General features: G+C 51.1%; 1 protein-coding gene across 1 annotated transcript in view; it reads right to left on the bottom strand.

Annotated features, from left to right (window-relative positions):
• The window catches only part of ITGA11 (integrin subunit alpha 11), a 130,030-nt gene extending 117,915 nt beyond the window's left edge, over window positions 1–12,115 (bottom strand). Inside the window, exon 1 of the mRNA XM_043919816.1 lies at window positions 11,928–12,115. Within this exon, the coding sequence (XP_043775751.1) occupies window positions 11,928–11,979 (52 nt within the window). The 5' untranslated portion in view covers window positions 11,980–12,115. The remainder of the gene's footprint in view (window positions 1–11,927) is intronic.
• Window positions 12,116–15,056: the final 2,941 nt, after the last annotated feature.

Here is a 15,056-nt window from a genome sequence, read left to right as displayed (position 1 = left end):
GTTCCATCCCTGGGTCGGGAAGATCCGCTGGAGGAGGAAATGGCAACTCACTCCAGTGTTCTTGTCTGGGAAATGCCATGGACAGAGGAGCCTGGCGGGCTACAGTCCACAGAGTCACAAAGAGTCAGACACGACTAAAGACAGCACACACACAAAGCAATCACACTCCAGCAACAGCGAGAAGAATCCTTGCTCTCATGATTAACCTCTGTTGGAGGAGACAGACAATACACAAGGTGAATTTTTTAAAAATTGGTATTAATGCTCAAGAGTGAGGAACACCCCAGTGGGACTAAAGCAGGGGCAGGGGCTTATGTAAGGGAGTGCACACAGGAGAGGCTGACATTTTAGTTAGGGGAGCAGGAAAGGCCTCTGTGAGAGGAGGTGTTAGAGAAAAGACCTGAAGGAAGTGACAGCGGCTCTTTGGTGGTGAGCATCCCAGGTGAAGCACCATCCCAGGTGGTGAGCATCCCAGGTGAAGCCCGAGGTGCCAGGTATGTTTCAAGAACATTCCGGAAACTGCCTGAGTGGAGCAGAAGGAGCCAGTGGGGGAGGAGTAGAGGATGAGGTCAGAAAGGCAGGGGAGCTGGATCCTACAGGTCTCACCCAGAGAAGAAGGAGAGCCCCAGGGGGCTTGGGGCAAAGAGACAGGACCTGATCTGATCTATGTCCCAGCAGCAGCCCTCTGGCCACTGGAAGCAAGAGCTGAAGGGACAGGGCGGAGGCAGGGAGACCAGTGGGTTGGCTGTGGCCACAAGCCATGGGAACCTTTCTAGGTGCCCCCTCGGCAGCCCCCAGACCCCTGTCTGTCCCCTAGTCCTAGTCCTCTGGGCTGAGTAGAGGTGGAAAGAAGGATGGCAGACCAGAGCGTTCACACCAAGGATGATGGGATCAGCCCAGCTTACAGGCTGGGGGTGGGGGAGGGGTGAGCTTGAAGATGTGCTCCAAGGCCGGCAGATCCGCAGGGAAAAGAGACAAAAGAGCAGGGACCATCTCGGTGGCCATTCTGACCCATTTGGGAAGACCAGAGGGGGCCCTCTTGCCGAGCCTGCCAGCATGTCTGCCCCTGGCTGGCCTCACCATCAACAGCAAGCACATTCCACAGCTGATGTTTGGCTTGTGGTCTGGTCTGGCCTTCTGGTTGGTTTCTTCTGCCCTGAAAGGCTTTTAAAATCAGAGTCTGGGCTCTCTTTAAGTTTGGGGCATGAATCACTGCTTCTGGGTCTGGAAAGGGGATGGAGGGACAGGAGGCCCCACGCCAGGAGTGTTTTCTGTCTCTCTCACTCAGGCCCGAGCGATAGCAAGGCACACATATGGGCCAGGCTTCCAGTCAAAACATGCCAAGTCAGACTCCCTTCCAAGCACCCAGCCAACATTTCTACCTGCCCCAAAGCCCCATAGGTTCACCACATCCAGAATCCACTCAACTTCCTGTTCCTTAAACGCCCCGGGCCCCATATTCTCTCCTCTTCCTTCCCTGGGGACCAAGGACGTTCAGTCTGCCCCTCACAGGTTCCTTTCTCCTCTCTCCTCTCACCACGTTTACACCAGGCTCTGGCATCCTCCTGCCTGGGTTGTAGCCGTCTTAGCAACCTCCTTGCTCCTAGCTGTTGTCCTGTCTCATTCAAATCCCGCCCCCCCCATATCCACCCCACAAGGGAGCCTCTCAAAACAGATTAGAACATGCCTCTGTGTGTGTGTGTTAGTCACTCAGCCATGTCTGATTCTCTACCACCCCATGGGCTGTAGCCCGCCAGGCTCCTCTGTTCATGGAATTCTCTAGGCAAAAATACTGAAAGTGGGTAGACATTCCCTTCTTCCCCTGGGGATCTTCCCAATCTAGAAATCAAACCTGGGTCTCCTACATTGCAGGCAGATTCTTTACCATCTGAGCCACTAGGAAAGCCCAGAACATGCCTTTAACCTCCCCCCAGAACCTCCAATGGCTCCCATCTGCTACATCCAATGCCTTAGTTGGCATTCAGTCCTCTCTCAGTGGCCTCAGCCCATGTTCCATTCTTGCAGTTCCCTACAGCACACACTCCAGCATCCTGCTGACCAACATCAGGCCATTTTTCGGATATACTCTCTACTCTTTCTACATCTCTTACAAATCATCTCTTTTTCAACTCTCAAATCCCAGAGTCTTTGTAGCTCTCTTACAGCTTTTATTACTTCCTCCTTTGTCTTAGTTATTTATCCAAAGATCTCTCTCCTATTAGGCCATAAACTGCTTGAAGGACAGGACTTATCTCTTATCTTTTTATCCTCCAAAGAGCCTGGCAGAACACCTAATACAAGCCACTGTGTTAGGAGCTCTTGTGGGTACATCTGCAAAGAAACGTAAGACATCGATCTTGCCCTTAAACATCTTTCCGTTGACTTGGATAGACAGCTCTTTCATTCAACACACATTATGTGAGCAGTACAATGTCTGGCGGTCTTCTCAGGTGGCTCAGTGGTAAAAAACTCGCCTGCCAAAGAAGGAGATGCAGAAGACTCGGGTTTGATGCCTGGGTAGGAAGATCCCAGAGAAGGAAATGGCAACCCACTCCAGCATTCTTGCCTGGGAAATTCCATGGACAGAGGAACTGGTGGGCTTCAGTCCAGGGGGTGGCAAAGAGTCAGACCTGACTGAATCTACTGAGCATGCCCACACTATGTCTGGCGTTATGGGAGAGCGGAGGATAGAGAGACTGGTAAGAGATATGGTCCCTGCTCTAGTCCAGTGGGGGACACTCTTCAGGCTATTATAATACTGAGTGGTGTCTGGGGGTTTAACACCATGGGAAAACAAGCATCTCAAGATTCACACCAGTGACTGATCCAAGGTCTGTCTGAGTCAGGTGTGGTTTTCAGGAGGAAGACTTGAAGACTAAGTGGGAGACACCAGAAAGGGGGGATCAGATCGGATACAGGGAATGATATGAGTGAAGGACAGAGACAGCTAGTGTGTTTGAGAAACTAAGAAGCTCAGTTTAGTGGAGGTGCCACAGGGTGCTGTGAGCGGGGAGTCCTGAGTACAGGCAACTCAGGGTCTGGTGAGTTCTATAAAAGAGGCTAGACTCAACTTAAAAGCAACAGGGAGCCATTGAGGGCCTTAAGCAGAGGAAGTGACTACACACTCAGTTTGTGTTTAAGCTTCACTTCATCTGCTATTGAGGAAGGTCTGGGTGGATGGGGGCAGGAGGGAAGATGACACCTGAGTTTGTGCTGGGGCCTCAGGCTGGTCCCAGGGGCTTTCTCCTCTGCCCTCCGGGCAAGCCTCCCCACTTTTTCCTGATAGAGCATCCCTTCCCCACCCCACTTGGGCTTCTCTTCGCCAGTTCCAACCCTGAGTCAGGTGCTTCCTTTATCTGAATGCTCAGAATAGCTTCAGTGGGGCCCAGAATCACAGGGTCGGGATGACTCTAATGGGCTTTGCCTAACCCTCTGCTGGACACCTCCCACCATGCCAGTCCATCTGCACGCGAGCAGTTCTGACCAGAATCCTTGGCCAAATAGGTGACCCTCAGGCCCCTCTTGGGCTTTTGTTTGGCCCACATGGGACCACACAGTGATCAATAGCTTATGACCCTGTGCGGGACACAGACAGGGTCACTAACAAATAACCCTCCAACTACCAACCCCCATCCCAAATTCCACCTCGTGCCTCAGCCTCCCACACTCTGTTTCCACGCTGTGTCTCCAGCCCAGCTTGGCCATGAATCCTGTGAAACTGCAGGTGGGGGAGCTGGGCTGGAGAACTGGGAGACAGGAGACCTGGTTACATCTTGGCTGCACCACTGACGGTCGTGTGACCCTGAGCAAGTCATTGCCCTTCCCTGGACAGTGTTTCCTCTTCTGCTTGACTGGGGATTGGGTTTAGATGACACTGGTGGTTCTCAGGCTCAGCTGCCCATTAGAACTCCTGTGGAGCTTTCAAAAATGCCAACGCTGGGCTCTACCATAGATAGTGATGGTGTGTTCTGGTGGGGCCCAGGCAAAGGTTTTGTTTTACACCATCATTCCCTTCTTCACCCAGGAATGAGGACCACTGGATCTGCTGATTGTCTGCAGACCAAGAGTGGGGGCTGAAGTGGGCAGGTAAAAAAACCCGAGAAGTAACTCTTTATTTACAAGTGTTAGCCCAGCAGGACCTCAGCAGGACCAATACCTTCGGCTGGTGGGAAGGCTAGGTGGCACTGGTGATAAAGGGTCCACCTGCCAATGCAGGAGACATAAGAGACTTGGGTTTGAGTCCTGGGCTGGGAAGATCCCCTGGAGGAGGGCATGGCAACCCACTCCAGTATTCTTGCCTGGAGAATTCCATGGACAGAGGAGCCTGGCGGGCTATAGTCCATAGGGTCGGACATGACTGAAGCGACTTAGCATGCATGCATGTGGAAAGGCCAATATTTTGAGTTTTGGTTTCTCGTGTTCATCAAGGGGGCTACTCCAGAGCTCAGCATCAGATGCTTGAAAGTCCCCCAGAAAGGCTCTCAAAGTGGTCTTGGGTTAGTAACTGGAAATAGAAGCATCTTCTGAATCCCATAGCTTAAAAATCTTCCCACGGTCCTCGCTATATGCCTACAGAGCTGCTCCAGGGATCCTCTGCATCTACAGACACCAGCACTTTGCACCAGCAGCCTGTGTGTGATCTGTACCTCTCTGCCCTCACTGTGTTCCCTGAGGTGGAGGCTGGGCCTTATCTGATTTGGAATTTCCAGAACCTGGAGATGCCTGGGGTTTCGTGGGTGCTCAGTACATACTGGCCAGATGGACAACCCACTCAGTTTCTTCATGTGTCAAGAGGGATGCCATGCCTTCCTTGCCAAATGATAAGCCCGAGAGGAGAGAACTCTGTGAGAAGTGGCTCAGGCCCCACACTCGGAAGGGGTCCCCTTGGTCTGATGCTGTGCTGTGGCCATCTTGAAATTCTTAATAGTCTTTAAACAAGCAGCCCTGTATTTTCATTTTGCACTAGGCCCCACAGATTATGTAGCTGGCCCTGTGTATGTGGTAAGTGGTGGGAATAAACTCAGAGAAGAGCTCTGTCTACATACTATTTATGGGACTTAATGATTGCCAGCAACCACTGAATATAAGGGGCTAAGGGATCCAGGAAAAGAGCAGTTCCAGTGGATGGAGAGGAGATAGACATAGCTTTGTGGTCTTCTTCCTGGCAGCAGGAGAAAGCAGCAGTCTGAGGGCTTGGGGATGGGCAAGGCAGAGCGAATGATGGAGACTGGAGACACCCTCAGCAGTCTACGGAGAATGATTCCAAGGATCTTGTCCTACCTGCCTGCCACAGACGTAGAAAATCTACTATTAGAACTTCATTCCTTTGGCTGAAGCAATGCTTTCTCCTTAAATTCCTCTGATGAATGTAGCAAACTGGGTTCCTAATCTCATCTTTGACCAGAAGATCTGCCCTGGAGTTTCTATGTGATCTTGGGGAAATCACTTAATTTAAAGAAAGTATTTATTTATTTATCAGCACTGGGTCTTAGTTGTGGCATGTGGGATCTTTAGTTGCAGTGTGTGAACTCAGGTGTGGTGTGTGAACACTTAGCTGAGACATGTGGGATCTAGTTTCCTGACCAGGGATCAAACCCAGGTCCCCTGCATCGGGAGCATAGAATCTTAGCCACTAGACCACCAGGGAAGTCCCAGAAAATCACTTAACTTTGAAAAGCCTCTTTCTCCCCTCTCTATCTAATGGACATACCTCTGACCTCAGCTAGTCTGTTCTGACTGGTAGAAAAAATGTACGGGAGGGCTCTTTGCAGACTGTTGGGAGTTACATCCACTTGCTCATTTCATGATTTTTCCATGGCCTTCCTGAGGCCCAGTCTGCAAAGAATCGAGTTCTGGAAATCTGCAGGGTCAGGATTCCTGGTAGCCTGACCCAGCTGGGTGATGCGGCTTGGGGAAGAAAGTTGTCAACCCCAGCTGCGGAGGCAGGAGCCCCTTCTCTCCGTGTCATCCTGTTTGGAATCCTAGAGCACATTGCTATAGCAACTTGCCTAACTCGCCCCACATGCCACGTGGAAAAACCTCTGCCTGCTTTAGAGCAGCATTACCAAACCACAGACTGGCTTCTCCTGCGTTACAGGATGAGGGCTCCCCTCATACACAAGGGTCTAGATAGGAGGCATCTGACCAGTGATTCAGAAGTGAGCTAAGGGGTTGGACCGTGCCAGGAAGGTCTCTAGCCTCAACCATTTGGTCTCACCTATTTCAAATCCTGGTACCTGAAATTCCATCATTAGCCCCTTGTTCTTTGGCTCAAGCACAAACCAGTTAAAATGCAAATCCCTTTGGGTAGGATCCATGAAGTTGTCACCATTCATTAGGGCTGTTCAGCATGCATTAACTCATTGGGCTGGGAGCTCAGAGCAGGTTTTGATTAGGGGAAGCAGAGGCGGGAAAGGGAGGAGAGAAATGCCCAGCCTGGACCCTGAGGATGGGCTGGAGAGGGAGTCAGAGTGCCCAGAGTATTGGGTCTTGGGGGCAGATGGGAGAGCCCTCCTTGGCCCTGAGTAGGAAAGCAAGTGAGGGAGAGAGGCTGTCATATTACAAGACATGGCATGAGGACCACTTCTCACCAAGCCAACATTCTGACTGTGAAATCACTGTCCAGCTGAGTCTGAAGGAGGAAGCAGCCTCCCTGGGCCCATGCCCCTGTGAGGGTGGCCACTGTATACAGGCCTCACTTTCCCCAAGGACAGCATCTTCCAGGAAGAGCATCTTATTCGTCTTTCTGTGCCCTCCAGGCCCACTTCCTGAAGAGACATCAGTTAGTGTTAGTAACTCAGTCGTCTCCGACTCTTTGCAACCCCATGGACTGTAGCTCGCCAGGTTCCTCAGCCCATGGAAGTTTTCAGGCAAGAATACTGGAGTAGGTTGCCATTTCCTTCTCCAGGGGATCTTCCCAACCCAGGGGCTGAACCCAGGCCTCCTGCACTGGAGGTGGATTCTTTACCATCTGAGCCACCAGGGAAGAGACATTATGCATGGATTAAAGGCAAACACCAAATGCCACCTCTTACTCAATCAGCAAGACCCCGGATGAGCTATTTAATGTCTCATGTGTAACCTGATGATTGTGGCCACAACAAGGTCTAGCTGAGATGTGAGAAAGTGTTTGACACAGTGCTGGTATATCGATCAAGTGAGTGATGGGAAGGGTGATCCAGGAACCGCTACTGTTTGCTGAGGCAGTACTGGGTACCAGACGCTGTACCAAACCCTTGATACGAATCAACCACAGATCATCCAAAGGACACATCAGCCTGTGAAGGTGTTATTCTACCCATTTTACACATGAGGATTGAGTCTCAGAGGGGCTTATCCAGGGCCACCCAAGCAGAAAGGATTTGAACTCAGTTGGGTTCCCAGGTCACACATATGCTAATCATCACTCCTGCTCAGTAAGTGACAAGGGAAATGAGGGGCAGAGGTGGGGGGTGGGGTGGGAGGGGGGCACGTTTGACCACACTGGCTTTTTCCTCCAGGTGGGATTTTATTCATCTTGTGAAGACTGTAAGTATACACCATGAAGACACTTCATGAAATTTTGTGGGGAGCTTATTTATTTTTGGTTTACAAGGTGACCAACTGCAGTCTCCTCCCCTTCTCCCCTCGCAGGTAACATTTTGGACTTTCACCTGGCGGGGCGGGGACAGTCCCGCCTAGACCACAGCTCCCCAGAGCAAGCACTTCACACTGAGGGCATGTGGGTGACTTTGGAGCTCACAATTATTTCAGGGAAAGTAGTTCCAAATGGCTGTGAATTCCTGATGGTAGCCCACAGTTTGGTGGCGGTCGGGCAGCGTCATTAAGCTATAAGGGCAGCAGAGAGACCGTTTTCGAGATGGGTTGGTGCACGTTTCAAGCTTGCTTCATAGCTGACCCTCCCTGAGTCAGCCAAAGGCTATCACTGCCTGGGGAGGGCTATCATGGATCCTTTCTCTTTGTAGCTGGGATAGAACACTGTATGGAGGGTCTGAAAGCTACAGTGAGACAGTGATCTCCAAAGTCAGGCATTAAGAAGAGCAAAGAGGGCTTTTGGAATTTTCAAAAGTCCCTTCTTTATATCAAGAGCCAGGCCAGTCCAGCCCAGTGCATAGTTCTGTCCTAAGCAGTGAATAGAGAGGATGGAAGGGAAGTTCCCTGTTGCTGGAGGAAGCGATCACTACAGGAGGGAGAGGAAGAGGGTCACAGAGGGCAAAACAAAGGTGAGTTGCTGTCTGAGTTCCTCAGGGGCCCATGGCCCTCTGTGGGTGGGCTAGGAACAATGAGGATGGTGAGGAGACAGGCTTCCCACCCACAAGGGCCATCTGTGTGGGATGGTTCTTCTCTCCAACAACACAAAACCCTCCTGCCAGGATCACATTGACCTCAAAACAGCCTCAATGGCAACCCTTCTCCCCGAAGTTTCCATTATGATCAAGACTTTGGGCCAGGCCTTTGGGGAAAGAGAAGTTCAGGTTTATTTAGGGCCCTGGTATGCATGTTTCCACTGAGCTGCCAGTATCCCAGCACTTCCTCTAGACTTCTCTTACAAATTTGAGTTTGAAAGTTACAACTCTGCATCCTCAAATCCCTTATTCAATGGCTGGTACCTTGAGCAATGATGATGATGATGGTGGAGAAGAAAGACAAACTCCTAGATGCTCAATGTGTGCCTGGAACTTTTCAAGTACTTAATATACATTATACATCTTTGGCTACTCTTTAAGTTCTATTATTAATATTATCATCCCCATTTTGCAGATGAGAAAACTGAGGCACAGGGCTGGTTAGTAACTTGCCAAGGAAACAGAATCCCAGTTATCAGAGGTCAGACCCATTCCGGGCAGTGAAAAGCCAGGACCTTCAGCCCCACACTGTGTCTGGTCTCCCTGTGTATCATCTGTCAGGTAACAAGTGCTCAGTAATGGCTAAGGTTTTAAAATTTTTTTCTGCTTCCAAACTGGGAGGAATTAATTTTATTTTTAAAAATTTTGTCAAAGTATAGTTGATTTACAAGGTTGTGTCTAATTTCTTGTATAGCAAAATGACTCATTCGTATATTCTCTTCCATAATCGTCAGATGGGTCATGATAGGGAAGTTCTGCTCAGTGGGTCTGCTCTCTCAGAATGTCAGTTGTAGATGTCTTTGGACTTGCCTACTTTTTTTCTGGCTTTCTTGATAGTTTTGCCCACTTCATCACCCTGCCCAGCCTGCAGCAGAAGCTCTGGAAGGATCAAGGCTCTGAACTCATAATGACTTCATGAGGACTTCCATCCCCCTACCACCCACCCCAACTTGGCCTTTGACAAGGTTCCTGCCCAGCCACACTGTGCCATCACCAGCAGGTAAGTTTCCTAGTAACACTCACATTGAATCCATGTGATGCACAGATGGGAGATCAACATCAATCCTGTTCTGGAGCTGAGAAGATGGGCCCAATGATCTGTGTGACCCTTCTAATCTTCAGAGTCCCCACGGATCAGAGTCATCTTGGTGGTTTTCAAATACTCATCTTTGGTTTCTTTAACTACTGTAGTTCCAGGAAATGACACTCTAATGTACAAACAGTCCCACTTGAACGTCTATCCACACTCTACAAATTCCTTCAAGGCCCAGTCCAAATGCTATCTCCTCCTCCAGGAAGCCTCCCTTGCTTATTCAAGCAGAATTGAACTTCCCCTGTTTGAACTGCAGCCCTTAGCTTCTCTGTGCCACTTACTCCCCAGTGCATCTATTTCGCTTTCCCTGGTCTCATCTTGTTCTCAGCTACAGGCAGGGCCCAGACTGCATATATGCTTGGGCCCCACCCTCAGCTGCTTGCAAGCAGATGTCATTCCAACATTGATTGATATGTTTCATGAATCCCGTATTTCAAGAACTCAGACTGACCAGACATAACTCTGGAGCGGTTTTCTCCATATAAAGGGAGTTCTGAGTCACAAATCCTGTCCGTGTCCTTCACCCTACTCCCTTACCCACCATCCCCTTCATCCTTGCTTTACCATTATCATTATCAACCATTGATTCAACCCTACTGTTGACCAAGTGCTGTATTAACAACTTTTCTTATGGTGCAGCCTCACTTAATCAAGCCAACCACTCAGAATTTCTATCTCCATTCACAGAGGAGGAAACCTGTTGGAGAGACTGTATAACCTGCCTAAGGTGGGTGGCAGAGCCAGATGGGAAGCCAAGACTGATTTCAAAGGCTTTGCCTCTAGTATCCTGAAGTCTCTAGCCTATAAAGCAGCTGTGTGTGGGCTCAACTGCTCAGTCATGTCCAACTCTTTGGAACCCCATGGACTGTAGCCCACCAGACTCCTCTGTCCATGGGACTCTCCAGGCAAAAATACAGGTGTGGTTTACCATTTTATACTCCAGAGGATCTTCCCAACCCAGGGATTGAAACCATGCCTCCTCCATCTCCTGCATTGTAGGTGGATTCTTCACAACTGCAGCACCTGAGCAGCCCCATAAAGCATCTACTTCAACTCAAGTTCTGACGGGCCCACGTATCTGGGATCACACAGGAGTGCATTCCCTTTTCCTGTGGCTGGATCTGCTAGTGACTTGAAGACAGTTCCTCGAGTTCCCCTCTTGCCTTAATGACCTAGAGAGGGCTTCACCTCTGCTTCCATCAGCTGGTTTCTAGATATATGCTCGCCTGGTTCCAGCTCTTCCCCTGCTGTTCCCAACTCTCCCTCCTCCCAGCTTAAAGCATCTATGTTTGTTTTCAGCTGTGACTCTCTGATCTGAACTGCACCCCACCAGCAGAGGCCCTTTCAACTGCAGAAGCTCCACTATAGACGGCCACAAGGGTGTACAGTGTTTCCAGTGGTATCCCGGGACTGGGGTGAACTTCCTTGGGCTGGGGGCTCTCCACCTGTGCTCTTTGAGGGAGCCTCTCCCCCTGCCATCGCATCTGACTCCCACTACTGGCCCATCCCGGATCTGGAGCCCATGCAGAAGAGGAGGCTAGGCCCAGCGGCCAGTCCCGGAGGCGCTGGTCCCTGCCAGAGCACTGGGCCACGCCAAGGAGGGGTCCTGCAAGCTTTCTGGATTTGTAGAAGAGCGCCTCTGTCTGCCGCCCCGGAGTGGCGGGTCTCACCAGGATGTCAGGTGTGGGGACTCCCCGGCCGGGTGCCCCGGTGCAGAGAGCCCGGAGTGGCCTTTCGCTCCGGGCCGCTCGCCCCGCCGGCCCGGGGTCCCTACCGCGCCCGGACACCTGGAGCGCATTAGGCTACGGCGCACGACGACCGCGGTCCCCAGCTTTATTGAATGAGCGCACAATTCTGAGCGCGGGTTGACGGGCGATGGCCCGTCCCTACTTCGAGGGTCAGGTAACGTTTTCGGGGGGGCCTGGACTGCCGAGCGGCGCCCCGCCGCCTTTGGCTCGGCCACCGACGGCTCGCCACAGCCTGGGCGCCGACCGCCCCAAGGCTTCGCTCCGTCCAGGCCCGACGGACTCTGGGCGGCTTTCAGCTCCAGGTCTCCCCCAGCACCCTCCTTCCCCTGGACCGCCGCACCCAGCTCCCGGCTCTTAGGGATGCTGCCTCCGCGAGCCTCGGCGCTGGCGGGACCCGGAGTGCCCGCCGTGGCGGTGCGGGAAGCTCGGTGGGGCCCTTGGAGAAAAGCAGACCGCCCGGAGGGGCCACCGGCCCTCGGCGTTTTCAACTCGAGCCTCTTCAACTCTTCCCAAACACACCGAAGTCCCCGGTCCAGGCCGCCTCGGCGCGCCTCCCTCCTGTGTAGAACTTGGCGAGCCGCTTGACGGCAGCCACTTCCCGGGGGACCCACGTCCCCAAAAGCCGCGGAGGTCGGACCCTGGGAGCGCACCGCGACGGGCTCCTGGCCGCCGGACCCCAGGCCTCGGTGGGTCAGGGAGGGGCTCTCGGAGGCCAGGGTGGGGGTTAACAGGGGGACGTACCTGGCCACAGGCTGAGGGCCCAGGCCACCAGGAGGCCCCTGGGCAGGTCCATGGCCCGCGGCGCGGCGGCGGGGCCCGGTGCGGAGCGGCGGCGGGGGGCGGCGAGCCAGAGCGGCAGCCTCCTCTGCGCGGCGCCCCGAGCCTGCACTGCGCGCGGCGCCCGGTTCCCTGACAGCCGCGGCTCCTTCAGAGGAAGTGGGAGGGCCGGAGCGGCGGGGAGGGGCGCCGGGACACCGCGGGGCTCTGGCTGCGGTCCAGTCTCGGCCCCTCTGCCACCTGGGCAGGCGGCCGGCTGCGGCCTCGACGCGTCTCCAGATTTCTCCTTCTGTCCCCACCCGACTCCTGCCGTAGGAGACAATTCCAGAGAACCACCGCTCCTGGGAACCACCTCGTCAGCGCCGTGCCTCCCTCCACACCACCACCACCGAATTCAGAGTCTGTTCAGGAGAAGTGACTTACAGTCCCACGTCCCAGAGGAAGGGCTTCAGAAAGCTCAGAGGGGTACCTCAGGTGACCTAGGACCATGACTCGGGTCTTTCTTGGCCCAGAGGAGTGGATGTCCCTACAACGTCCATTCTGAGACACTCCCCTGGTCTCCTGTACCCTGGGGCTTGGAATGCAAAGCCACGGTTTTTCTCCTGACCCTGGAATAAATGCAGATCCCCCCTCTACTTCCACGGTGTCCTCCTCGCAGGCCTGAGACATTTCAAAGCATCCAGGAGGACCCTGTGCCCACTGTTACCGTAACAACGAGGCTCTTCTTTGGAAGCCAGCTACCTTCCTTCCCAGCGCTTCTAACCACTCACTGACAGTTAAATTCAATACACATTTTTTTTCACAAGCTTTAAATCAGACCCTGGACCACAACCTGTTGGTGTGGAGGCTGGCCTTTCTAGAAAGGGAAACATCTGAGGCAGAGGGTAGGATGACCAGTGTGGTGAAAACTAGAGTAGAGGTCCCACCTGACTTTCTCAGAAAAACCTTCTCTCAACCCCCTCCCCAGCCCCCATCCTCAGCAGGTCAGGTCCCCAGATACATGCTCATTCTCCCCCACTCATATCTTTTTCATTGAACTTAGTAGAAAAGCTTGACACTAATTATTGCAATTGTTTGATTAACTCTTTTCTCCCTGCCCCGACTGAAAACATCATTGAGGTAGAAATCTCTGGGTCACACTGAGCACTTAGCCCTCAGCACCCCAGGAACATAGTAAGTGGGTGGATGAATGAATGAATGGATGGGTGGATGAGGGCAGATGGTATGTGGGTGCATAGAGTGGGGATTCTGACTGAGAGGGATCAGAAGGTTTCTCAGAGGAGGTGACATTTAGGCTAGGTTCCAGAGAACGAAGTGGGTTTTGAGAAGGCCCAGGTTCACACAAGAATAGTAGTGGGCATTATGCCCGCCACTGTAATGTCCCTACCCTCTTGCTAGGTACCCTGCATCCTCACCTCTGCCACTCAGCCAGTCTTTGGAGGAAGCTCATTCTCTCTCTGGTGTGTGTGTGTGTGTGTGTTTGCACATGTGTTGGGGGAGGCATGTGGTTTAGGCTGAAATGAATCAGTGTATTGCCATCCCCAGCCATAGTTTAAGAAACGGCAACATGATAAAAGGAAGAAGCTTTTCTGGGAAATAAGCATTCTTGCTCTTCTAAAAGAGCCCTTAGAATGAACTAGGTAAGTAAGTAAGTATTTTTCTCCTACCGCTGCCTCCTCCCTCCCAGCTGGAGGGTCTGGAAGTTGATGGGGATCCAGGTGAGTCTGGGAAGAAGATCTGGCCTTGGGATGAGGCTGGATGACAAGATGGAGAAACCAAAGTCCCAGAGGGTCTTGTTGGTCCCCTGAATCAAGTCACCCTCTCAGTCCACAACCCTGAGCACTTTCCAGTTGTTTGACCAATGAATCCCCTTTATTGTTTAGGGCTGATTTAAGTCCAGATGCTTTGAACCTAGAGTATCGTGATAACAGCTCTCCGGCAGGCTGTAAACCACTTCCCCATCTCCCACAGATTCACACTTTGCTTAGTGTTCTCAAATTCCAAGAGCATGGGAATTGCCTGGAACATTTGCAAAGAACTTTCCCTGAGATCAGGGAGTCCTGATAAGCACCACGGTCACTCTGCTGTGGAAGTGGGCTGAGGACCTTGCTCCCAGATTTGCTGAAGGGACTCTCTGCAGTGGGTGTGAAGCTTCTGGTCTTCAGATAATGATTCTGCCATTCATTAACTCACACTGTCTTCCTCAGGGGCATGGAGGTTCTGAATACACGATGGGTGCCTTTGTGTTAATCTAGGATGATGACGTGGTAGCGGGGGAAATGTGTCCTCATTTATTCTTTCAACACAGATTTAAGTGTCTAGTCTGCCCTCGGGCCCTGCAAGTCAAACAAGAGAAGCTGAGAAGACAAGACATAACCTGGTAGACAAATATATGATACCACTTATATGAGGACTCTTTTTAAAAAATGATACAAATGAACTTGTTTATGAAACAGAAACAGATTCACATATTTAGAGAATGAATTTGTGATTACCGTGCGTGGGCTGGTGGGCGGAAGGGTGGGAGGATGGCTAGATAGGGAGTTTGGGATTGACATGTACACACTGCTTTATTTAAAATAGATAACCAACAAGGACTTACTGTGTAGCACAGGAAACTCTGCTCAATATTTTGTAATAACCTAAACGGGAAAAGAACTTGAAAAAGAATAAATACATGTGTAACTGAATCACTTTGCTGTATACCTGAAATTAATATAACATTGTTTATCAACTATACTTCAATAGAAAATAAAAATGTTAAAAAAATTAATTTTCTATGGATACTTTTCTATAATAATAAATAAAAAAATAACCTTGTATTTATTGACATAATCATTATTTATTTAATCATTTGTTTAAATCATTTATTTTTTAACGATTATTGAACATTATGTAAATCACACAAATGTAAGCTCCACATTCAGTCTGGAGAAGACCAGAGAATCGGATGAAGGGCTTTATGGAAGCTGGGATTTGAATTAAATAAAGTAATACCAATCATCCTTTATATGTCCTTGGCATGTTTATTTATTTTTTTATTGAGATGTAATTCACAACTATAATACTTGCTATTCAGTTCAGCATTTTTTA

The sequence above is a fragment of the Cervus elaphus genome, chromosome 12, assembly GCF_910594005.1.
Source record: "Cervus elaphus chromosome 12, mCerEla1.1, whole genome shotgun sequence".
In the NCBI taxonomy this organism is placed as follows: domain Eukaryota; kingdom Metazoa; phylum Chordata; class Mammalia; order Artiodactyla; family Cervidae; genus Cervus; species Cervus elaphus.
This window is presented reverse-complemented; position numbering and strand designations above follow the sequence as displayed.